Raw genomic sequence first — 26,645 nt, forward strand, 5'->3', positions numbered from 1 at the left:
GCCATCGTTACTCTTTATCTGGAGATATTGGTCCCCAAGCATAAGATCGGGGAAACTTTCGCATGAAACTTGGTAAATTGATTTTGTTCTAAGATAACCGTTTCCTGGGGTTGTGTTGAAGCTGGATTTCTTCCCTTGTCGCTTTGCTTTCTAGTTAGTTGATTCTGAGTTATATAATACTAGGTTTAAATTGCGATTAATGTTATTGGAAAATGTACTTTGTGATGGTAAAATGATTTTAAGAGTATGGAGGACGTGGAATCCTTAAGAGAGTGGAAGCTATTAATTATTTACTTTATCATCTGGAAAGTATTTCAAGCCAGATAAACAGGTGTAGTATGAAAGATATGCCAACTTTATATGATTGTTTTGTCCAGGCATCTTTACTTATCTTATTTGGGAGCCAGGTCAGTTTAGGTGTTCCAAGTAGGACAACTATGTAGGAACAGGTTGAACTAGATTTCTGAGGTTTTCAACTTAATCATAGCATCCAGCATCTATATTATTAAGGAATCATAGGATAGCATCAGTGTCTTTATAACATCTGAACGTTGTACCCTGTATTTGCATTATGCAAAGAAAGAACGAAATAACACGTGTTATCTCTGAGTGGTTGGATTTATGAATGAGATTGTTTTTGTGTCCATGGCACCATTGGGGGTGTAGTGGTGGAACTAGAAAAATGAGAAGATATGCTTAGTACATATTTTCAAAAAATGATTTTTATACAGGCATTTCACCAGTTGATTTTTAGAAGTAACTTTATAAGAAATTCTCAGTTTAAAATCTCCCCTGGTTGGAAATTCCCTGGTGGTCTAGTGCTTAGACTCTGGACTTCCGCTGCTGGGGGCCTGGGTTTGATCTCTGGTCAGGGAATTAAGATCCACTGCTATACTTAAAATGGATAACCATCAAAGACCTACTGTGTAGTACAGGGAACTCTGCTTGGTATTATGTAACAATCTAAATGAGAAAAGAATTTGAAAAAGAATATGGATATGTATAACTGAATCACTTTGCTGTACACTATCACAATATTGTTAGTCAACTATACTCCGATGTAAAATAAAAAGTTAAAAAGAAAAGATCCCGCAAGCCTCATGGCATGGCCAAAAGGAAAACAAAAGCAACAAACAAAACAATCGCACACCTCCCCAGAAAACCAACCAAACAAAAACTACCCTGGTTAATATGTGGTTAAACTTAGACTAGTACTCTTTTTGAAATTAACTTTTCTCTTATTGTCTTGAAATTTTAACCCCTAAAAATCTCTCAAGATGTTATTTAGTATATAAAATTTTCTTTCAGTATTAATAAAATTATGAATTTTATCTGTGGAAAGATAAAATGGATATAACCTTTGGACCATTGTAACTGATTTGTGGGAAGAGTAGAGTAATATACTTTATGTATTTCAAATTATGATGTCATCTTTATAGTATTGATTTAATATATTAGAGCATACGATTAGGATATACAATTATATAGATTTGCTAATCGTAGGATTGAATATTTGAGTATTATAAGGAATATTTTTTAAGTTTATCCTAATAATAATGGTAATATCAATAGTATTAATAGGTAACTCTTTGTGAGTACTTTGGTCTAGTTACTGTGTTGAGTTTTCATTATTATTGAGGCAGTTTATTCATGTGGTCACAAGTTTTGAATCTGAAGCTTGACTGTTAAGAATTTTATTCTGATTCCTCCTTTAACTAGTTATATGACTTTGGATAAGTAATATTAATTTTTATTTGAGTCAGTCCCCTAATCTGTATAATGTGCATAATACTGGAGCCTACATTTTGTGATTACTTTGATGAGTTAAGTGTTTTTGTTGTTGTGCTGGGTCTTTGTTGCTGCACACAGGCTTTCTGTGATTGTGGTGAGCAGGGGCTACTCTCTTGTTGCAGTGTGTGGACTTATTGTGGTGGCTTCTTTTGTTGAAGAGCACGGGCTCTAGGCACATTGGCTTCAGTAGGTGCAGCCCGCAGGCTCTAGAGCACACACTCAGTAGTTGTGGCACATGGGTTTAGTTGCTCTGTGGCATGTGGGGTCTCCCCGACCAGGGATCAGACCCGTGTCCCTGCATTGGTAGGTACATTGTCTAGTTCAGTTCAGTTCAGTTCAGTTCAGTTCAGTTCAGTCTCTCAGTTGTGTCCGACTCTTTGCGACCCTAGGGACTGCAGCATGACAGGCTTCCCTGTCGATCAACAACTTGTGGAGCCTACCCAAACTCATGTCCATCGAGTTGGTGATGCTATCCAATCATCTCATCCTCTGTGGTCCCCTTCTCCTCCTGCCTTCAATCTTTCCCAGCATCAGGGTCTTTTCCAGTGAATCAGTTCTTCCTATCAGGTGGCCAAAGTATTGGAGTTTCAGCCTCTACATCAGTCCTTCCTATGAATATTCAGGATTGATTTCCTTTAGAATGGATTTGTTGGATCTCCTTGCAGGCCAAGGGACTCTCTCAAGAGTCTTCTCTAGCACCATAGTTCAAAAGCATCAATTCTTCAGCGCTCAGCTTTCTTTATAGTCCAACTCTACATCCATATGTGAGTACTGGAAAAACCATAGCTTTGACTAGATGGACTTTTGTCAACAAAGTAATGTCTCTGCTTTTTAATATGCGGTCTGGTTGATCATAACTTTTTTCCCAAGGAGTAAGCATCTTTTAATTTCATGGCTGCAGTCACCGTCTGCCGTGATTTTGGAGCCTCCCAAAATAAAGTCTGTCACTGTTTCCACTGTTTCCCCATCTATTTCCCATGAAGTGATGGGACCACATGCCATGATCTTTGTTTTCTGAATGTTGAGCTTTAAGGCAACTTTTTCACTCTCCTCTTTCACTTTCATCAAGAGGCTCCTTAGTTCTTCACTTTCTGCCATAACTGTGGTGTTTCACCAGGGAAGTCCTTAACTGAGTTTTAAAACATGGAACATGCTTGGAATGGTGCTCAGCACAAAAACAGTTATTTTTGTCTTATTTATCCTCACAACATTGTGAAGTAGGTACTGTTAACTAGCCTTGGTGATTTGTTTTTTTTTGAGATACAACTTATAAAAGAGTACATAACACATATGTAATTGTATAGTTCTGTGAATTATGAAATATAACTACCCATGTAACCACCACTTACCAAGATATAAAACATCACCCTACTAGGCTCCATTGTCAGTAACATTCTCAGTTGTCATGTATCAGTTTTGTTGTTTTTTGAACTTTATATAAATGGAATCATATGGTCTTCTCTTATCTGGTTTCTTTTTCTCAACTCTCCTTTTGAGATTTATGCATATTATTGCATATATTGGTAGCTGTTCCACTGAGACTATACCACACTTTGTCCATTCTGTTGAAAGGCATTTGTGTTGTTTATAATTTTTGGCTATTATGAATAATGCTGCTGTGAGTATTCTAATATATATTTCTTTGAATAGGCATATGTACTTATTTCTGTTGGGTGTATATGCCCATAAATGAACATGCTTCATTGTAGCATATACATTTGTTTAACTTAAGTAGATACTGCCAGTTTTCCAAGGTTATTATACCAATTTATACTCTCGCCAAAAATGTTTTATAGTTTTGTCTAATATTGTTTATAGGTTTAATTTAGCCATTTTACTTAGTATATAGTGGGAGGTCATTGTAGTTTCAATTTGTAGGGTCTTCATTATAGCCCCATTTTACAAATGAGCAAACTGAAGCTAAGAGTTGTTCAGTAATTTTCTCATAGATAGTAAGTAGCAGAATGAGATTCTAATGTTGATCATTCTGATTTAGAAGCCCAAGCTTTTAAAAATTACATTAAAAAGACATTATTAAGAAAAACTTATTAATAAGTTTCTAAATAACATTGATTCATATAAACTGTAAGTGAAAGTTGCTCAGTTGTGTCAGACCCTTTGCTATCCCATGGGCTATACAGCCCATGGAATTCTCCAGGCCAGAATACTGGAGTGGGTAGCCTTTCCCTTCTCCAGGGGATCTTCCCAACCCAGGTTTCCCTCATTGCAGGCACATTCTTTACCAGCTGAGCCAGAAGGGAAGCCCAAGAATACTGGAATGGATAGCCTATCCTTTCTCCAGGGGATCTTCCTGATCTAGGAATCAAACCGGGGTCTCCTCCATTGCAGGTGTATTCTTTACCAACAGCTATGAGGGAAGCCCTAAACTGTTCAGAATCACTCATAAATTTACCATTTAAAGATGACTACTGTTGTTAACATTCTAGTCACTTTCCCTGCAGTTTACAATTTTATTTTATAAATTGTAGCCTTTTCTATATATGGAGCCACTTCTTAATGTATTTTATTATTATTTTCTTTGTTACTTTTTAAGTTACCACAATTGGCTTACATACACTTTAACAGTATTAAGACAGGCTCTTCTAAAGTACTTTAATGAACTTGTTTAATTATTATAACAACCCTGTGAGTTAGGTATTATTATTATTACACCCGTTTTATAGAGGACCAAACAATCGGAGAGATTAAGTAATTTGCGTTTTATCATATCCAGGATTAGAACCCAGACACTACAATGTTTTTGATTCCAAACTTAATGGGCCTTTCACTCTGTGTTCTGTTTCTTTTGTCTATCTTTCTCTTTCTACAACAGTTTGGAATTGTTTTTAAAATGACAGTATTGTAGTTTTGTAGTATGTTTTTTATATACATTTGGGCTCTTGGTCAGAACATCTACGTACAGTTTCACGTGTGACTTTTTTCCCCACATAGTGTTGGGTGACAAGGGTGAGTATCGTGAGGAAGAGATTCCACTGGAAGCTGTATCTTTTTTATGACCTAACCCTGAAATTTAGACAGTTAGGTAGCTTCACTTCTGCCACATTCTTTTGATTAGGAGTGAGTTATTAAGGCCAGCCTCTATAGAAGGGGAAGGAAATTCAATTTGCACAGTTTTATTTAATTTGTAAATTAATCTGGGTAGAATTGATGACTTAACTATATTTAATGGCTTCATCCATGAACATACCTTTCTGCATTCATTCAGATCCGCTCTTATGGTCTTTTAATAGATTTTTTTCTTTTTCTCATTTAAAAACTTTATTATAGAAAACTTCAATCACATAAAAAATAAAAATAGAGTAGTACAGTGAAACCTGTAAATACCTATCGCCTGGCTTAAAAAATGATCAGTTCAAAGCCAAGTATCACTCCTGTCCTTAATTATTTTGAAGGAAATGCCATGTGAGATGTTTTATCTATAAACATTAAACATACAGTGCGTATGTGCTCAGTCGTTCCAGTCATGTCCAGCTCTCTGCTACCCTATGGACTAGAGGCCTCCAGGCTCCTTTTTGTCCATGAGATTCTCCAGGCAAGAATACTGAATTGGGTTGTCATGCCCTTCTCCAGGGATTCTTCCAGATCCCGGGATCAGGCCTGCGACTCCTGTGTCTCCTGCGTTGCAGGCAGGTTCTTTACCCACTGAACCACCTGGGAAGCCCAAGCATTTCAGTGTGAGTGTTAGTCCTCAGTTGTGTCCGACTCTTTGCGACCCAGTGGACTGTAACCTGCCAGGCTCCTCTGTCCATGGAATTCTCCAGTCAAGCACATTTGAGTGAGTTGCCATTTTCTCTTCCAGGGGATCTTCCTGACCCAGGGATCAAACCCAGATCTCCTGCATTGCAGGCAGATTCTTGGCTGTCTGAGCCACCAGGGAAGCCCCAAAAGCTTCTTATTTAATGTGTGTGTTAGTCAGTCAGTAGGTATCAAATATTTCAGTAGATGTCTTTATCTGATAAGAGCTTTTTCCCCCTTGGCTGTGCCATTCGGCTTTCAAGATCTTAGTTTTCAGGCCAGGGATTGAACCCGGACCCCCGCAGTGCCCCAGAATCCTAACCACTAGGCCACCAGTGACCTCCCAAGAGCTTTTGTTTTTTCTACATATCCAGGATACCATTTCATTCTTTTTTTAAAGGTTTTTTTTTTTTTTTTTTTTTTTGATGTGGACCATTTTTAAAGTCTTTATTTAATTGGCTACATTATTGCTTCTGTTTGATGTTTTGACTTTTTGGCCAGGAGGCATGTGGGATCTCAGTTCCCTGACCAGGGATTGATCCCACACCCACTGTGCTGGAAGGCAAGGTCTTAACCACTGGACCTTGGGAAGCCCCCAAGGGAAGCCCCCACAATACCATTTCACAATAAAAAAGCTGTTAGCATCCTTAAAATATCTACTCATTGTTCAGATTTCCCTGAATCTGTTAGAACTTTATTCTCCAATATTTTATGATGAAAAGTTTTAAATATACAGCAGTGTTGAAATTTATAGTAAGTGATCAATTATCATTAAAATTTTACTGTATTTTTATATGCTTTATTATGAGCCTGTCTATCCATTACGCCAACATAATGAATCTTATTTATAAACAGCCTTTAGATTTATTCAAATAATACCCAAGTATGATCTTTTAATCTGAAAATTTCTTCCCTTTTTTTAACCTTGTAATTTATTTGTTGGGGAAACTGGCCATTTGTTCTGTAGAGTTTTCCACAATTTGGCTTCTGCTGATTGCTTCCCTGCAGTGTTTTTGAATCTCCCTCTAGGTTCCCTGTAAACTAGTAATTAGGTTAAAAGGCATCATTGTTTTGATTTTTTTTCTCCTTTAGTTCATGATGATTAAAAGATATTGAACTATTTAGAAAAATATGCCTTTCTTATGGTGTGTTATTCTTTACTTTATGATATATTGCTAGTTTTAGTTAACTACTATTTTACTGAGTATTTCATTTCTCTATTCGTGAATAAAATAGACCTAAGGATTTCCTTATATTATCTTTATCAGGTTGGGGGATTAAAATTATTAGTCCTTTTAAATGGGCTTCCCTGGTGGCTCAGAGGTTAAAGTGTCTGACTCCAGTGCAGGAGACCCGGGTTCGATCCCTGGGTCGGGAAGATCCCCTGGAGAAGGCAGTGGCAACCCACTCCAGTATTCTTGCCTGGAGAATCTCATGGACAGAGGAGCCTGGTGGGCTACAGTCCACAGGGTGGCAAAGAGTCGGACACGACTGAGCGACTTCTCTCTCTCTTCTCTTTAAATTGGCAGCTTTTCCTCATTTTTTTCCTCCCTGAAAGCAATCTGTATAAAGTAAGGATTATCTATTTTATGAAAGTTTGGTGAAATCATATGGGCCAGGGGCCTTTTTTTTTTTTTTGAGGCCAGGTCTCTGATTATATTTTAATTCCTCTAATAAATAGTTGGTCTTTTCAGGTTATCTAGTTCTTAACTTGCTAATTCTTAGCATTTTTTTTCCTAAAAGTTTGTCATATTATTTATCCAATTTATGACTCTATAGTTGTTTACAGTCTTACTTTTCATTTCAGTTATAGCTGTGACTGCTTCTTTTTTTTCATTCTGTGTTGTGTTAACTACAAGTTGGCTCTTGCTGTGGGCACTTGCCATCTATCTCTACAAGGATTAAATCATATGCTGCTTCAGCTGCTGATGTTTAACACCCCCTGAAAGAAGTTCAGGATGGAGAGCAGAAATGAGGCACTCTGTGCTGGGGATGGTGTGGTGGGACTGGCAGCAGAGGTCTTCAGATAGATATTTTCAGGAGCCAATTTTATTAGCATCATTCTTGTATCTCCTGATACCTAGAAAAACACTAAAAGCCTTCATGGTGATGACTGTTTCTCGTGACTCACGAAAGGTTCATGAGACTAGCAGAAACCTTTCGGAAGAATATGTGCTTGATTGCATGTATTCCCCCTTCACCAGAATCTCATATATACTGAACATCCCCCTTCCTTCTTTGGAGTAGTTTCTTAGAGCTATTTCAAAGTGCTGTCTCCCACGCTGCAGTCCTCATTTTGCCCCAAATAAAATTTACAACTCTCATGTTGTACATTTTTAAAAAGTCAACAATTTTATATTTGTATCCTCTCTTTTTCTTTTCTCCCCTGATCTGTTTTGCTAAAACTTTGTCTTTTTTAACTTTTGCTTTTGAGAATTTCCAAGCATACATAGAAAAAAGAGAGTACGAAGAACCTCTAAGCACTCACCACTCAGCTTCAACAACCATTAGTATTTTAAAAAAATCTGACCTTCCTCCTTTTAAAATAATTATTCTGCACAAAACCATAACCTTACAGAATTAACAGTAATTTTTAAATGTCTTGTAATAATCAGCTCATACTCAAATTTTCTTAATTATATAAAAATTCATAATGCATTTGTTCTAATCAGAATTGCAACTGGGTCTACTCATTTTATGTAGTTGCTGCATCTTTGAAGCTTTTGTAAGTATAATCTAGAACAAGAGTTGCCCAACTTGCTGTAAAGTGTCAGTAAATATTTTAGGCTTTGTGGGCTATATCAGGTCTCTGTCCCGTATTCTTTTTTAAATGTAAAAATCTTAGCTTTGAGGGCTATACCATAAGCCTTTGTCAACCCTAATCTAGAACATTCCTCCTCACCCGCTCTTTTTTTTCCCTTTGCCATTGACTTGTTGAAACTGGGTTATTTGTTCATACTTTGGATTTTACTGATAGTCATCTGCACCTCTGTATTTCTTGTAGACAGGGAGTTAGAGTTATAAACTCTGTTAGATTTACATTTTTTTTAGGGGGGGTGCAGGTGTACTTCAGTGATGATGTGTACATTCTAATACATCACATCAAAAGATAACTCCACATTAGGTCGAGTTGCCTCACTTGTTGTAGATTCAGGTGGTGACAGCTGCCCAACACATTTTCTCTTTGATTTCACCATTTATTTCCTCCCTGAATCATTGTAGGATGCAACATGGTGATTTGTTACTGTTTGATTCCTTCTGTATTTTTAAATTTAAATTCTCGTGTGTGTGTGTGTTTGTAGAATTGCTTTAATTTATCCTCTGTTAAGGTCTGTTTAGTTACAACGAAGTATAGCTCAAGCTGGAAAAGTAGAATAAATGCTTATACCTTTTTCTCTTAATTATCAGTTTTTAGAGTAATTACTGGTGCCCTAATAACCTCAAGTAGTATCCAGCTAGAGGTTTTAATTATTTTATTAATTTTTCCAAAGAACCAGTTTATAATGTCTTCTGTCATTGTTGTCTACTTGATTGATTTCTGTTCTTTAGTGTGTCCTTCCTTTATATGTGTTTGGATTTGTATTTCCTCCCCCAACCTTCTGAATGCTTAGCTTGTTGGTTTTCAGTATTTGTCTCTGATTAATGCAGGATAACCTCAACAGTATAGATAATTTGGGTCAGGTAATTCTTTGTTGTGGGGGGCTGTTCTGTACATTGTAAGATACTTAGCAGAGCCTTGGCCTCAAGTCACTTGATGTAAATACCATACCATAAAAAATACCTCTCTTTTATTTCCCCACAGTTGTGACAGTGAAAAATGTCTCCATATATTGCCAAATTCCCCTGGCAGTGGGTGAGATCACCCTTGGTTGAGAACAGCAGGATTAATGTATTTAACGCTAAAGATTTCCTCCTTAAATAATGCCTTTCAGTTATTGCTTGCCTTACAGTGATGTGCATATTGCGTGAAGTGTTTATTGTCACTCAGTCTAAGCACAGGTCTATAATTCCTATTATAATTCAGAAATCAAAAAGTTCTGAAGAAATAACTTGTCCTCTAGATTTGATAACACCAGTTACATTTGATAACAAAACCTGGACCTGAACAGGCATGAGACTTGTTTATTGTATTTATTTCTGACTTATTTATTTATGGTTTATACATTTTTCTATGGAAATATTAATATCTGATTATGGAGTACTATATCAGACCTCATTATTTATGTTTTTATAACATGATGTATTATGCTATATAATTTATGTTGTTTATGAAATATGTACTATATAAGTGTTGAAGGATTCTAAAAATTGTGAATTCGGAGTCGTATCTTTCTGGCTCAGAATGATTTTCAGTAAGTGGCTGTGGACATGGATTTCATAATGTGAATACCTCTATAACCCATTGAGTTAGTTTCCAGACTTAAGGTTTTTTAAAAGCTTGATGTCAAGTGTGCTATTTATTGGTTGGAGTGAAGCTTTGTATAAGACTTTGTATAAAGGAATGGGAAGCATAAGAGCAGAAAAGTGAGTTGGGGCCAGGTTGACAGGGACCATAGAGGTTTAGAGGGTTTGTGTTTCCTTCTGCAGGCAGGTTAATCCGTAGCAGTTCTTTGAGTTAACAGTAACCATGTTTATGTGAGAACTTTTAGTGATAGGTTTGTAGTGGATGTTTGTCAAGTGCAGAATTGCCCTGGGGGCCTAGAGACCAGTTTCCTGTGGTTGAGTGGTGCAGCCTTTGTCTCACAGCATTTGCACTTACTGTTCACTGTCTGTGATATGTGAGCACCTTTAATCATCATCTTCACCTTTTCTTACTACTTGGTGCTTTATTCTTCAATTCTGAAATCCCCAGTCTTCACAATATCTTCTGTAGCTGGTTCTATTTCATGGTGCATTTGGGGCAGTTATCCCCAGTCAGAGAACGGGGCTGGATGTGGCACTCACTTGTGTGCTTCCCTTCTCTGTTCTAAAAATTTTAATTGGAGGATAATAGCTTTACAATGTTGTATTGGTTTCTGCCATACAATAACAGAATCAGCCACAAGTATGTATACATGCGTCCCTTCCCTCTTGAACCTCCCTCCTACCTACCCCTCTATCTAGGTTGTCGCAGAGTACTGTGCTTGAGCGCCCTGTGTTACGCAGCAGCTTTCAACTAGCTGTCTGTTTTACATATCATAATGTACGTGTGTCAGCGCTGCTTTTGCCCCACCCCCTCCTTCTCCCGTCGTGTCCACAAGTCTGTCCTCTGTGTCTGCATCTCTGTTCTTACCCTGCAGATAGCTTCATTAGTACCATCTTTCTGGATTCCATATACATGTGTTGATATACAATACTTGTCTTTCTCTAACTTCACTCTGTATAACAGGCTCTAGGTTCATACACTTCCCTTCTTTTCAAGATTCTGTTCCTGTATTGCTTGTTGCTGCTAAGTCACTTCAGTCGTGTCCGACTCTGTGTGACCCCATAGACGGAAGCTCACCAGGATCCCCCGTCCCCGGGATTCTCCAGGCAAGAACACTGGAGTGGGTTGCCATTTCCTTCTCCCGTGCGTGAAAGTGAAAAGTGAAAGGGAAGTCGCTCAGTCGTGTCCTATTCTTAGTGACCCCATGGACTGCAGCCTACCAGGCTCCTCCATCCATGGGATTTTCCAGGCAAGAGTACTGGAGTGGGGTGCCATTGCCTTCTCTGGTATTGCTTGTTATCCAGTGCCTAAAAACAGTTGCTGTATATGGTTTGTCCAGTTTTCCAGTTGTTTATGGTGGGAAGATGAGTCTGGTACCAGTTATTCTGTTGAGGAAGTAGAAATCTCTCACTCCTTTGGAACTTCTGCCATCTGTCTTTTCTTACTGATATCAGTCTCTTGCACTATAAGCTTCTAGTTTGTACACTCTTTCCATTTTAAATCTTGTGATTCTGGGTAACTTTAGTGTTTGTGCAAGTAACCCATCAAATACTGCAGTTTATCCTGAGGTGTCTCTTCTATAGTCTCCCACTTGGATCACCTTTCGGTGGCCTGTGTTATCACCAGAGACTGTTCTGTGAAATCTTAAAAATTAAGCCTCCCACTTGCTGACCTGTGGCTACGTCTCTTATTCCATCAGTCACACTGTACCTGCTTTTCTCTGCTTTCTTCCTCTTCTGTTATCCTTTACTTTCTTGCGTGGTTTAGAGTCAGTCTAGCTTAGATTCCATGGCTCATCACTTTAGCCACTCTACTGCCAGCATCCTTGACTCTCTTTGCTTGCATGTCACTCACTGAACAAAATCCAAACCTTGGATCAGTGATGCTGGTTTGTTTCATTAAGTGTTTATATCCTGGTTACTGAGGGCTGCTAGAGAAGGTCGCACACCTGTAAACTGAACTCTTCAGCTTTAGTACTGCCCAGCAATTCCTGAGGATACCTTTCTCTTTACTTCGCTCCAGCTGCTGCTTCAGAATTTCCTCAGTCTTCTAGACCTCCCGTTCATGCCACCTTTGCCTTTTCCTCTCAAGCAGCACCTGTTTCACTTAGAGGCCATCATATGGCTTTGAATTCTTTTTATCTAATCTGTAGATTTAACTCCATTCTCATCAACCCTTTCTTTTTCTCTAGTATTGAAGAGGAGATATCACTTTCTTTTATAATTATTTTTTTCTGTTTTGGCTCTGAATCCCAACTACTCCTATATTCTCTAGGGGAAAATATGTCTCTGTTATCTTTTCTCTCCTCCCTTGTTTTCTTTGTTCTCTTTCTCTCCTGTTAATGTTTAGATGTGATCAGATTTTACTAAACACCTTTCCTAGTTGTCTCTCTCCAGCTGACACCTTAGCTCTTTTATTTATTTATTGCTCTTCTTTCCTTTGAAAAGAGAATTGTCCGCATTTCCTGATCCCACTTCCCCACCAGTCTTCAATCCGTTACATCCTGCGAAAATTGATTTGCCTACTTCATCAGCATCTCTCTTGTTGCTGAGACCAGTGGACACTTCTCAGTCTCTTTTACTTTATTTTACAAATATTTGGTCATGTTTAACTACTTCATTCTTGTTGAAATGCTTTCTTCACTTATTCTTCTTTTTTAAAATTTTGACAGCCTTTATGATTTGACCTGTGTTTCTTCTCAGCTCTCCTAATCCCTAGATTCCTTTATAGATTTCTCTGCTTCTGCTTATTTCTTAAATCTGTCGTGTTCTCTTCATGTTTCAGTTTGCAGCTTGTCTCTGGTCGTGACATTCATTCCCATGACTTCAGTGATCTTTATGCTGGTAATTCCCAAGCCTTTATCCTTGGCCCGTATTCGCTGCAGAGATTTAAACTACCCAAAACCTGGCTGGTTATGGAACATTTCTGCTTGGTACATCTTGAAAGTGAAAGTGAAAGTCACTCAGTCGTGTCCAACTCATTTCTACTTGGTGCATCTTGAGAAACCTGAAAATCAGTGTGTCCAAAAGGAACTGATTATTATTTCTCTCTTCTCCTTATATCTAATCAACTACTTGGTCCTTTTTTTTACTTTGTTTTTTGAGGGAATTCCCTGGTGGTCCAGTGACTAGGACTTTGAGCTCTCATTGTGGAGGCCCTGGATTTGATCCCTGGTTCTCCCTAGTTGGAGAACTAAAATCCCTTAAGCTGTGCAGAGAGGCCAAAAAAAAAAAAAAAAGTGTTTTTTGGTCAGGCCATTTGGCTTGCAGGATCTTAGTTCCCTGACCAGGAATCAAACCCCTGCTCCCTGTAGTGAAAGTGTGGAGTCCTAACCACTGGACCACCAGGGAATTCCCCTACTTAGTCCTCTCAATTCTTCCTCCTAGGTGTCTCAAAACAGTCAGCTTCTTTTTATCTCTAAGTCTCTACAGGCCATCCATAGATTCTCCTAGATTAACTGTTTCAGCAGCTTTCTAGTTAGCTTGCTTGTTTCCAGTTTAGACTATCCTCCATATTGCTGCTAGAGTGGTTTTCTGATTAAACAATCTGATGATACTGCTTTCCTTCTTAAAACTCTTAAAAATTCTTAAAATCTTCTTAAGCTGTTCATTATCTCCTGGGTATTACTCAGGACTCTTGATGGTAGATGAAAGAAACTCATCTCACTCTAGGTTTGGCAGAGAGGGCAATCATTGGATGCTTATGTAAGTGCAGAAAGAACTGGCAAGTAGCTGGGCCTCAGAAACTTTGAAATACTTTTTGCATCTCCCTGATTGTCCCCCTTCTCTCTGTGGCTTGGCTTCATTCTCTTACTATGTAGTGATTTGTGAACTGAAGAGCTGGCACCAAAGTTTGAACTCCGTGTCCTTACTCACGGTTAGAGTTGTTGAGGGGCTGCGTTGTTGAGGGGCTGGTGCTTTGCAAAATCATGGTAACTGGAAACTGTGCAATGTGAGGACAGACTGTATTGCTGCACCGTAATGTGACTTCTTATGTGACACTAGGTGGTATGGCTATGGCTTGTTTTTTTAGGTTCCTCTCAAGGCCACATCTTCCTTGGAGCCGTGCACAGATCTTACTTAGCTCATGTTGTTCTCTCAAGTTTGAATTCCCCTCATTCCTCTACCTTGTCCCCTTCTGTTGCTTTTCTCCTGCTCATTCTTTAAGTTTTCCCAGAGACACAACTTTCTCTGCAAAAAGCTCTGCTGTTTTGGGTTGTGTATTCTGCCCTGGGTGCTCTTATATCATGTGAACTTTCTCTGTCATAGTATGGCACACATCATCACACTGTGTTCATTTCCTTACCTGCTACACCTGCGGGATAGTATTTCCTATGCAAATAGACACAGTGCTGTTCCTTACTATATCCCCAGAGCCTAGTACTGTGTAGCACTAAATGGGTACTCAGTACAGTTTTTGTTTTGATTTAATGCAAAATAATCAGAATTTTGGTGGGGTATGAATACTACACTGTCATTAGAAGATACTCTGGAAAAATGTAGTATTGGCTAGTTAAATATGACAGCCTAGGTGCCAAGTTATGAAATATTGAGGATTTATACTTCCTTATACTTTAAATGAAATATACTTTTGATAGCAAACATTCTGATATTCTTATAGTTAATAAGTATATTACAGAAAACATGACTGGAGGAATTGCATCAACCTGATACTGTAGATGCTTGATTAAATACTCATTAAATCAATGAAGGCACAAATTAGTTTTATATGTGTTTTTGGTTCTAATAATTATCTTTATTTATTTCTAAGGTATCTTCATGTTTTAATGATCTTCTGGTCGTTTGTTGCTGGAGTTGTCACATTTTACTGCTCATTGGGACCTGATTCTCTGTTACCAAATATATTCTTCATGATAAAATACAAACCTAAGGTAAAATATATGTGTTCTTATTTTTAAGAGTCAGTATATATGATTCTATGCTGTTCGATATTCTTCTTGAAAGCATGTTAAAGCAGTGATTTCTAAAAAATCTACCTGCTATAATTTAATAATGGAAGACATCAGAACATTTTCAAAGTGAAATTTGCATATGTATATATTTTTAAAGTGTACAGTTCTCCTAGGAGAAGCTAGAAAGAGAAAATTCAAAATGCTCAGAAAATTGGGTCCACAATTTTAGTGTCCTTTAACTTCATATTAACTATGAGGACAGTAAATTAGAGGTTCCCAAAATTGCTTGTACAGTAGAGTCACCTAAGGAATCTTTAAAAAAAATACAGGTTCCTGGGCTCTACCCCTGGAATTTGATTGAATAGTTCTGGGCTAGGACCTTATAATTAGTACTTGTTGAAAGCTTTCCAGGTGATTCTGAGGCACAGGCGCAACTCAGGAACTCGTTGTTCCATGGATGTCCGTTTGCTTCATAGAAACAAATAATCAGGCAGTCTGCTTAACCAAAATAGTTTGTTTTGTATATCTGAACTTTGAGGAAGATGGTACTGTATTGAGTCTGTCTCTGGTAGGTAAAGTCCCAAGAGTGTAGATGAGAGTTAAGTGGGATATCTTGAAGTCTTCCTTGATAATTCTTCAAGTAGCTGCAGTCCCTCATCTTAGGTTGGTTGATATTTCTGCTCAGAGGAAATACGGCTGTAAGTGGTGCCCTGTGTTTGGTCAGGAAACTGACTAGTTATAGCATATGTTCTCCTTCATTGATTAAAGGTTTTGGAGAAATAGAAAATAGTTTTTTCTTATACTTTTGCAGCAGAGTATCATTTTCAAATATAGACTGAATTTTTTTTTAAATAAGTGAGCATAGCAATTGACTTTAATTTTAAGCTTGGGAATTTGGCTTAGTTATTATAAAGCATTTCATTTGGTATTTTTCTCCTATTGGCAGTTTGGTATAGCAAGATTTATTTATTATAAAGAATAGTTTCAGTGTTAAAGCAGACAGTAATAAAAAAAATCATGTCCTCTGAATTCATACACTGATTAACCATTTTTTGAAAAGTTGATTCTCTTTAGTAAATATGATGTGTAATGTAAAGACAAATCTCCCTACTTCCCTTTTTTAGCAATTAGGACTTCAGGAATTGTTTCCTCAAGGTCGTAGCTGTGCTGTTTGTGGTAAGGTGAAATGTAAGCGACATAGGTAAGTTAAACACTTTTAATTTGTTGATATTTTCCGTTAAGTTTTGGGTTTCAAGCAATTTAACTGTATGATTTTCTTTAGGCCTTCCTTGCTACTTGAGAACTACCAGCCATGGCTAGACCTGAAAATTTCTTCTAAGGTTGATGCATCTCTCTCAGAGGTAACTGATTTAATTAATATTGCTGTGTATACCCAAGCAAAAAATGTTAGATACTTAGTGGGAAATGGAATCATGGAGCATTTTAATAAATGCCACCTAATTGATTCTTGGTTAGATAGTTGATTGTTACACAACTTGAATTGTAAGACATAAGTATTTTTTGATTCCATATCTAATAAAAATGAACATTTTGGCCAAAGAAAATAGTTTTACCTAGTTACTATTTATCTCTTTAAGAAATAGTCATTTTTTATAATATGGCAGTAGAAATAACCAGAATAGAGCAGAGAACAGGATACATTTCACTGTTTCTGCATAATATAGGAATAGGAAGTGTGATCTCTTTGTGGCAGTCACATTTTATATGTAACTTTTTGGTAATATACCATGTTTTAGTTATTTCTTTGAGAGACTTGTTTTCTTCATCCATCTGAGAAAGCTGTCAAATTCTTGAAGGCAGGGAATAGATCTCATTTGTCCCCAGCACCAAGTGCAGGGGCCAGATATATTGTTGGTATCTGATAGATATGTACTGAATTAAACTAAATGCTGATTAGTTGAAGAGTAGCATTAAACATCTGAATCCTGCCTGATTGTCACTTTTCCACTTTGAATCCTCCGCTGGCTAAAAAGTATGCTGCATAAATGCTAAATTATTGGCATTTTTCTTTTCCCATTTCTTCTCTAAGCTCTTTTTCATCCTCCAGATTCCTGGATTGAAGACTGTGCTTTCCAGTGTGGTAGCAACTAGCTAAATGTGGCTGTTAATAAATACTTGAAATATATTAGTCCTAATTGAGATGTGCTATATAAGTAAAATATGTACTGGGTTTTGAGAACTTCTTAAGGAAAAAGAAATGTAAAATATCCTATTATATATTTTATATTGATTATATGTTAAAATGATAATATTTGGGGTATATTGGGTTAAATAAGATAGATAATAAAATTAACTTCACCTGTTTTTATTTTTCTTTAAATGTAGTTAGTAGAAAATTTGAAATTATATATGTGGCTGACATATTTCTATTTGTGAGTGTTGATCTGAGGTCTTCTGAAGACAAGACTTCTAGGGAAATAGTAATTGTAGTAATTTGACACTTTATTTCTTTGTAAAAACTTTGACACTTTATTTCTTATGTAATTTTTGACCTAGTGCCTGGAACATATTGGTGTTGAGTAAATATTAGCTCTAATATTTAAAAACCATTTTCTGAGGTCTTGCTTTAGGCAGGAACTAGACTACGTCCTAGGAATAAAAAAATAAAATATGCTTCTTTTCTTCTGGGAGCTTTGGTCTAGGAGGGGAGGTAGGGATATAAACAGACAGGCACAGTGTAATGTAATGCAGTCAGTTATGGAAGAAACATACAAGGTATGTCATTAGTACAGAGGAAGAAGTGCATCACTGTAGAGAGGGGCAGTCAGAAAGTATACCTAGATGTTTGCAAGCCTGATAGTAAAAGGGAAAGGGTATTCCAGGGTGTGGAAAGAGTTTTTGGAAGGAAAAAGAGGCTTTGAAACCGGGTGGACAGTTCTGTAAGCTGGAGGATGAAATGTGAAGGAGAATGTGGGCAACGAAGAGACCATACTCTAGTAGCTAGTGTTTATCAGTTACTTACTATATAGCTTCCCCTGGTGGTTCAGACAGTAAAGAATCTGCCAGCAGTGCAGGAGACCCAGGTTCAATCCCTGGGTAGGGAAGATCCCCTGGAGGAGGAAATGGCAACCTACTTCAGTATTCTTGCCTGAAGAATTCCATGGACAGGGGACCCTGGCAGGCTACAGTCCATGGAGTTGCAAAGAGTCTGATACGACTGAGCGATTAACACTTTCAATACTTACTGTATAGTAGATATCGTGCTAATCACTGTGCTTGTATTATTCATGTAACCTATGAAGTAGGTGCTATTTTTGATGGTTTTACCAAACCTAGGGTTTAGAGCATTTTAATAATTTTCTCAAGTATAGCTGGCTGGTAGCAGAACTCAATCAAAAATGCAGGACTGCTTTAGTTCGTAACCAATTTTTATATCGCCGTTTGGAAATCAGATCATCAAAAGACTTAAAAGGCCATGCTGAAGATGTTTAATTGATCATAGATGTCAGTGATTTTCAAATTGTGTAACTAGAGTTTTCAGATGTGACGCACGGGATGTTTAGTTCAGTTCAGTGGCTTAGTTGTGTCTGACTCTGTAACCCCATGGTTTGTGACCCCATGGACTGCAGCATGCCAGGCTTCCCTGTCCATCACCAACTCTCGGAGCTTGCTCACACCCATGTCCGTTGAGTCAGTGATGCCATCCAACCATCTCATCCTCTGTTGTCCCCTTCTCTTCCTGCCTTCAATCTTTCCCAGCATCAGGGTCTTTTCCAATGAGTCAGTTCTTCACATCAGGTGGCCAAAGTAATTGAGTTTCCGCTTCAGCATGAGTCCTTCCAGTGAATGTTCAGGACTGATCTCCTTTAGGATGGACTAGTTGGATCTCTTTGCGGTCCAAGGGACTCTCAAGAGTCTTCTCCAACACCACAGTTCAAAATCATCAATTCTCTACAGGATGTAGTGGGAGGTGAAAAGGAAGTAGAAGGTCACAGCTGCTGGCATGCAGCTTTCTCTTGCCTTTTCAGAATCAGTGCAGCTCCACCTTTCTTACTTTGATGTGTGGTTTGTTATATTGACGGTTTCATGCAGGTGAGTGATGTGGTCAAATACATACTTTAGATCACTTTGGCAGTTTTGTGGAGGATGGAAGGGAGCTAACTTGGAAGGAGGGAGACTGATTTAGAGGCTATGTATAGGGGTGAGAAGAGGTAGAAAAGAGCTACCTAGGATGTAAAATCAGTAGGACTTCTGGTTGGATTATTTGGGGAATAATGTAAGATGAAATGTTGAATGGTAAGCTTTCTAGTCTCCTCTCTGTGTCCTAACCCTGTCTCTGTGTATCTTATTTTTCCAGCTGATATCACTGATGCTTAGTTTTTGTAATAAAAAATCCAAATCTTGTTGCCTGAGTATGTAGAGAGTCCACAATCTTCATTACTGGGCCAGAGAAGGTATATAGTCAGATTAGATATGTTGTTTCATTACCTTCCTAGTACTTTTTAAAATTAATGCCCACTGCTGCAAGTCCTTTTAAAAATTATACTGTTCCACCCAGACTCAAGAAATGGAAGGTTCAACACCAAGGATTTCTTTTGTTTTGTTTTGTAACTTTTTTAGATATAACTTAAAGTTGTCACAGAGCTGAGCATATTCATATACCAGCACTCAGATCAAGAAACAAAAACATCTTAGCACCCAGAAGTCCTGTTCATGCTCCCTTCTAGTCTATCCTCCCTTGAAAGATAACCACTGACTCCTTAGTTCCCTGACCAGAGATCAAACTTGTGCCCCCTGCATTGGGGGTACAGAGTTTAACCACTGGACCACCAGAACCAGGGAAGTCCCCTAAGTCTTATATATTTGTTTTTTCATTTTATCCTGGGAATACTGACTTATAGAGGGCATTAGGAATGCAAAAGACCAGCCTATTATTTTCCTTCTTTCCATATAATTTTTTTGGTTCATTGAATCTTCAGAGTCAGGAACAATTTAGATTAAATTCTTTAAAATTATGGACATATTTTAAAGTGTGTGTGTCATTCTGATAGTAATTCTTCTTTTTAATGGAGTTTTATTGTTTTCAGAGTGTTTTCCCGTATGTCCCTTTTCATCATCATAGCTATGTGAAGTCGACATGGACATTTTGTCATGCAAAAGAATGATACTAGGGGTCAATATTTGGGATACTAAGCTGAATTTTTGTTATATATTCCTTAGTATGAGAGTTTATTTTCCCAGAATTAATTAACTTGATTTTTCTTGAAAAATAATTTTTATGCAGGTTCTTGAATTAGTGTTGGAAAACTTTGTCTACCCCTGGTACAGGTAAGTTCTTTCTTTAAGATCCCATTAAGTGTGCTAATGATACATTTTTAGTATAGATGGTGATTTCTCAGTGTTGGCACTATTGATATTTTTGGCCACATAATTCTTTGTTAGGGGACCTATACTGTGCATTATAGGGTATGTAATGTACCCCTGACTTTTTCCCAGTGAATGCTGGTGGCACTCCTTGTTCTCCTTGGTTGTGATCACCAAAAATGTCTTCAGAGATTGCCAAATTTACCTGGGAGGCACAGTGGTCTCTTAAGAACCATTGATGTAGGTAATCAATTAACAATTTAGTGATAGCAAAGAGGAAAAAACCCTAGGCTACTTTTTGAAAAAACAGTAACTTGTACAGTTTCTTATGACTCCTAATTGTAGTGATTTATCATTTTGTATGCACTTTTTACACTTAGTTACACTTAGTACAATTAGTTGTACATTTAGAGAAAAAATTTTTATTCAGGTATTTCATTAAACTGAAAGTTAATTTCAGTAGACTTCCTGGAAAATTAATGTTCCAGAGTAGCTTTGTTTTTGGTATCTGATGCTAATGTACAAATCCCCTATGCTCAATGGAATATGGAAAATGCTCTAGATCTGTGGGAAAAAAAAGTCTGATTTGACAATCAGAAATCATTTAATAAAACACATACTCCCTTACATAAGCATCATGTACTTAGTTATATATTTGAACACTTACACCTATATGACTTATAATATTTAATTATATCTCCCCTAATGTTAGAATGATTCAGTATATTTTGAATTTCCTAATTTAAAAATGCTAATAGGCGGCTTCCCTGGTTTCCAGTGGCTAGGACTTAACGCTTTCACTGCCATGGGCCTGGGTTCAGTCCCTGGTCAGGGAACTGATTCCACAAGCTGAGCAATGTGGCTGGGGGGAAAAAAATGCTAGTAGTTGAGTTGATCTATAGTGGATTAAAACAAATTTAATACTCATTTAATATGTTATTTTTGCATATATAGCTTATATACAGTTTTTACATTGGCATCTGTCTTAAACATGGGGCATTTGTCATTTAAGTAAATTGATGGTGAGGCCTTTTATAAAATGAATCCTGTTGTGAAACTCCCTGACTGCCACCCCATCCCCACCGTGCCCCCACATTATAACTTTTCAGACAAAATCTGGCTGTATTTTTTAGTGTGTATCCTGTATAGCTATTGATGCTATGATATTCCCTTCCTTGGAGTTAATAGTGGGAACCATGATTGATACAAAATTATCTTCTTTATTCTACCAAGGGACTTAACAGCATCATCTTCTAGTTCAGAAAATTATGATTATACATACCTTTCTTTCTTGCCTTGGATTAGGAAGGTATCCTAATTCTTCTAGGGACCTCAGGCTATAGGAAAATTCAGGAAAAGGTTGTCAAAATTTCTATTTAAAAACATTTTGAGTTTCAATTTACTTTCTTTTTCAAATAGAACACACACTTTTTTTCTTACTTTTAGAATTAGTTTATATTATTAATCTATAAATATTTAATTGAACTTTTCTATGTAATTCTGTTTCTTTTCAGAATTATTGTGTTTTTTAGATATTTCTTTGATGATATTTAGAAAATGATCTTAAAAATCTTAAACATGTGACTACATACACATGAATGTCTACAGGGAAATCTATACAATAATTTAGTTAATAATTGTGTCTTGGCACTAGAATTATGGGAGATTTTAATTCTCTTCTTTGTTCTTTTGTTCCATAATATAATGCATTGTTTGTTGAAAAATAGCATAAGTAAATGGGAAAAGAGTCAGTTCTAGACTTCTCTTGGTTTCTAGAAAGGGAAGCTGTATTTCTTTGAACTTCTAAATGCTTGTTTTTCTTTCCAATTGAAGGGATGTAACAGATGATGAGTCCTTTGTTGATGAACTGAGAATTATATTACGGTTTTTTGCATCCGTCTTAATTCGAAGGATTCACAAGGTATATATTTATAATGAGAAATTTGGGAATTTCTATACTATATGTTGGAGAAGGAAATGGCAACCCACTCCACTATTCTTGCCTGGAGAATCCCATGGACAGAGGAACCTGGTGGGCTTAGAGTCCATGGGGTGGCAAAGAATTGTACATGACTGAAGCAACTTAGCACACACACTATATGTATTCGCTTTGTTCTTCACCTTTAATTTTTTTAGATTAAGAGATAAATGGATTACTATTGATTAATTGATCAATTTTGCTTTCTTTAATGTTTGGATATCTTGGTTTTTAGCAGTTAGAGATAAAAAGACAACTGTAGAAAAAAAAGTCATGTTCTTGTTAGATGAATTTACTGACTACGTTGTAATGATTATGATGTTTTAAAAAAATTTCAAGCCATATATATACACTTAACTTTGTTGGCTATAGACACAAGTACTTGTCTACTGCCTTGTCAGTTCTATATATTGAACATATTAATAATAAATTAGTGATCTGTATCTCTGCCAGGAATAAATAAAGATAAATTCTTGTTAAATGTTGCTATACCTATTTGAGAAATGACCAATAAAATCAACCACTGTAGCAAACATATGCAAAAAATTATGAATAAGTAGTTCCCAAAAGGAAAATATAAAAGTGCCAATTAATATTTGAAAATATGTTGTCTTTTAATGAGATACTATTCTTTTGCCTATCAGGTTGGGAAAGAAAAAAGAATGATAGTGTTTAGCGCTGGTGATTGTAGAGAAACAGGCAAAGCATGTTCAAATTGATATAACTCTTACCCTGTTAGGGGGTTTGGTAATCTTCATTGAAAGACTTAAAAATGTCTGTACTCTCAAATATAATTCCATTTTTTTAGTATATTTTAAAGAAATAGAGGGGAAACATGTATATTCAAAGATTCATTGCAGTATACCTTATAATAAGGAAGACTGAAAAGGAAAACTGATGTCCAATGACAAGATTGTTGGTTGGTTGAATATAGTACATGTTAACTATGAAATCCTTTCTATAGTTTTTGTGATTACTTGCTTTCATTTAGTATAATGTTTGTGATTGTTTATTTTCACTTTGCATAATATTTTTGAGGTCTATTCATGTTGTCCTGTTGTACCTGTATCAGTACTTATTCTTTTTTATGTCTGAATAATATTCCATTGTATGGATATACTACATTTTGTTTATCCATCTGTCAGTCGGTGGACATTTGGATTGTTTCTACCTTTTGGCCATTGTGAATAATGCCACCATAGGGTTTGTGTACAAGTTTTTTGTGGGGAGAATGTGTATAGAATATTTGTTTTCCTTTCTTTTGATTTTACCTACAAATGTAATTACTGGGTCAGATGGTTTATGTTTAAACCATTTTTTAAAGAAACTGTCAAAAGACTGTTTTCCTAAATGACTGCACCATTTTCCATTGCCACCAGCAGTGTATGAGTGTCTTGATTTATCCACATCCTTGCCATAACTAATTATTATTTCACTTTTTGATTCTAACCGTGCTAATGGATGTGAAGTCATATCTCATTGTGGCATTGCTTTGCTTTTCCCTGTGGCTGATGGGGCTTCCCTGATAGCTCAGTTGGTAAAGAATCCGCCTGCAGTGCAGGAGACTCTGGTTCAATTTCTGGGTTGGGAAGATCCCCTGGAGAAGAGATAGGCTACCCACTCCAGTATTCTTGGGCTTCCTTTGTGGCTCAGCTGGTAAAGACTCTGCCTGCAATGTGGGAGACCTGGGTTCGATCCCTGGGTTTGGAAGATCCCTTGGAGAAGGGAAAGGTTACCCACTCCAGTATTCTGGCCTGGAGAATTCCATGGACTGTCTAGTCCATGGGGTCGCATTGAGTCAGACATGACTGAGCGACTTTCACTTCACTTCATGGCTGATGATGTTGAGAATCTTCTTGGATGCTTATTGGCCATTTGTATATCTTTTTTGGGGGGTGAAATGTATATTCAAATTTTTTCTCCATGTTTTAAACTGAGTTATTTGTCTTTTAATTACTGAGATGTAAGAGTTTACTATCTATTCTGGATTTCCTTGATCAGATATATGATTTCCAAATATTTTTTCCACTTTCTGGATTGTTATGCTATATATTTTTTTCTTTTCATTTTATCTGCATACTGTCCTGGAAGATAAGTGGGTCTTTATCATACTCATTTTGTAGAAAGTTAGTAATATTCTGTGTCAGAGTGTCAGAGGTAATTGATGGGCAGAGGATTAGGCCTGGGTCATGTTATTCCTAGTACAGTGTTCTATCCTTGGTAACATTACCTGAATAATGTACCTTGGGGGTTTGGGGATAATGAAGACAATCATTTAAGGTCCACAGTGTTTTTTTTTAAAATTGAAGTTTAGTGACAAACTCATTGTTTTATTCATTTTGACTTTGACCTGAAGTTTCTAAAATAGAACTTGCAAGTGAAAATTTTCATGTGTATTCTCAGAAGATGAGATTTTACAAAATATTTGAAAACAAAGACATCTTGTTTATTTGACAATTAATGGAACTAATTTATAATCACTAAGTACCAAGAGGGCAGGGGTAAATGAAGAGTAATGTTATTTTGCAAAAAAGGCATATTGCTAGCAGAAACATAGCCCCCTTTTGAACATGTTTGATATTCATAGCTGAAAGATACCTATAAACTGCTCTGGGTTTTACTAGTAAATCACTAATATTGGGGGCTTCTGAGTCATTACACTTAATAGATTTATCAGGCTGTGATGTTTTCCCTCTTTCTTAATGAGGAATTTAAAAAGAATTGAAAAGTTAACACAAAATAACACTGTTGGGATGCAGTTTTCTCATGCCTTTGATAAAGGGAGAATGTAATGTGTTGAGCTTTGTGATGGCAGATAACCCTGTTGAAGTCTAATAAACATGCTTTTTGGTGATTTACTTAATTCACAAGACTCTTTTTTTTTTAAGTTATTTTATTTTCTGTCTCTTTTATGTGTATTCATGTACGCTTCTAATTCTCTCTTACTAACCTACCCTAGTCACTACAGTTTCCAATCTTTAAGTTGAAAATTGTCTGTGCGGAAAAATGAAACTTAGTATTATTCCAAAATAGAATGTTGCCATATATCTTGAAACCAGGATTTGTCTTGTAATCTGAATGAAAAGTTTATTTTCAAGCAGCCTTAGTTAACACAAATTTATAACCTCAAAGGAATGATAAGCTGCTTGACATTTTTTTTTCTTGAATACATTTAGAACAAATACATTAAAGAAATAAGTCAAGAATAAAGACACTAATTTCATGAGAAAAATTTAGTGTATAAGGTATGCCTGTTAAGGTATATTTTCATTATTGTGGTAGTAAAACTGTCTGAAGTTATAATCAATGTGGTCTAAGAGTGTAAAGTGCTTTTAAGTTATATTTTTGAAAGATTCCTAATAATATAACTAATTTTTTAAAAATTTATTTTTAATTGAAGGATAATTGCTTTACAATATTGTGTTGATTTCTGCCAAACATCAACATGAATCAGCCCTAGGTATACATATGTCCCTTCCCTCTTGATATTCCCATTCATATCCCACCCTTCTAGGTTGTTGCAGAGCCCTGGTTTGAGTTCCCTGAGTCATATAGCAAATTCCCATTGGCTGTCTAATTCACGTATGGAAGTGGATATGTTCGGAGAAGGAAATGGCAGCCCACTTCAGTATTCTTGCCTGGAGAATCCTGTGGACAGAGAAGCCTGGTGGGCTGCTGTCCATAGGGTCACATAGAGTCAGACATGACTGAAGCGACTTAGCATGCATGCATGCGTTGGAGAAGAAAATGGCAACCCACTCCAGTATTCTTGCCTGGAGACTCCCAGGGACGGGGGAGCCTGGTGGGCTGCCGTCCGGGGTCGCACAGTCAGACATGACTAAAGTGACATAGCAGCAGCAGCAGTGTATATGTTTCCATGTTACTCTCTCCCTCTGTCCCACCCTCTCCTTTCTTCCCCAGACCCCATGTCCATAAGTCTTTCTGCATGTCTGTGTCTCCATTGCTGCCCTGCAAATAGGTTCATCAGTACTGTCTTTCTAATTCCATATATATGTGTTAATACACGACATTTATTTTTCTCTTTCTGACTTCATTCAGTACAGCTAATTTTTAAGATCTTATGTCCCAGTGTCTTAAATATAGTGTTCCTGCCATTGTAACTTAGAGATAAATTATTTTAAAAGTTTTTATTTTAATGTTGAATTTTTCTAGGTGGATATTCCATCTATTATCACCAAGAAACTATTAAAAGCAGCAATGAAGCATATAGAAGTGATTGTTAAAGCCAGTCAGAAAGGTAATACAATTTCCTGCTCCGAAATTTGAGTGATTTTGTTTTTATATGCCAACTTTCACCCTAAATATCTGAGTACTGATAAATTAAGTGATATATTCATAAATGCTGTGAGTTTTTGTTTCAACTGAAATCCTTTTCGGTAATTTATTAATAATACAAGTGATTGTGTGAACTCAAGAATCTATGAAAATTAAAGTACAGTCATTAATTGTTAGGTATA

At 36.8% G+C, this 26,645-nt stretch overlaps 1 protein-coding gene across 9 annotated transcripts in view; it reads left to right on the plus strand.

Annotated features, from left to right (window-relative positions):
- SNX14 (sorting nexin 14) overlaps positions 1–26,645 on the plus strand; it is a 71,619-nt gene that overhangs the window by 1,088 nt on the left and 43,886 nt on the right. For all 9 annotated transcript variants that reach the window (XM_060419576.1, XM_012182824.5, XM_060419578.1 and 6 more), the window contains exons 2-7: positions 14,723–14,843; positions 15,989–16,065; positions 16,147–16,225; positions 20,110–20,153; positions 22,023–22,110; positions 26,341–26,425. In XM_060419576.1, the coding sequence (XP_060275559.1) occupies positions 14,723–14,843; positions 15,989–16,065; positions 16,147–16,225; positions 20,110–20,153; positions 22,023–22,110; positions 26,341–26,425 (494 nt within the window). The remainder of the gene's footprint in view (positions 1–14,722; positions 14,844–15,988; positions 16,066–16,146; positions 16,226–20,109; positions 20,154–22,022; positions 22,111–26,340; positions 26,426–26,645) is intronic.

Source organism: Ovis aries, chromosome 8 (assembly GCF_016772045.2).
Source record: "Ovis aries strain OAR_USU_Benz2616 breed Rambouillet chromosome 8, ARS-UI_Ramb_v3.0, whole genome shotgun sequence".
In the NCBI taxonomy this organism is placed as follows: domain Eukaryota; kingdom Metazoa; phylum Chordata; class Mammalia; order Artiodactyla; family Bovidae; genus Ovis; species Ovis aries.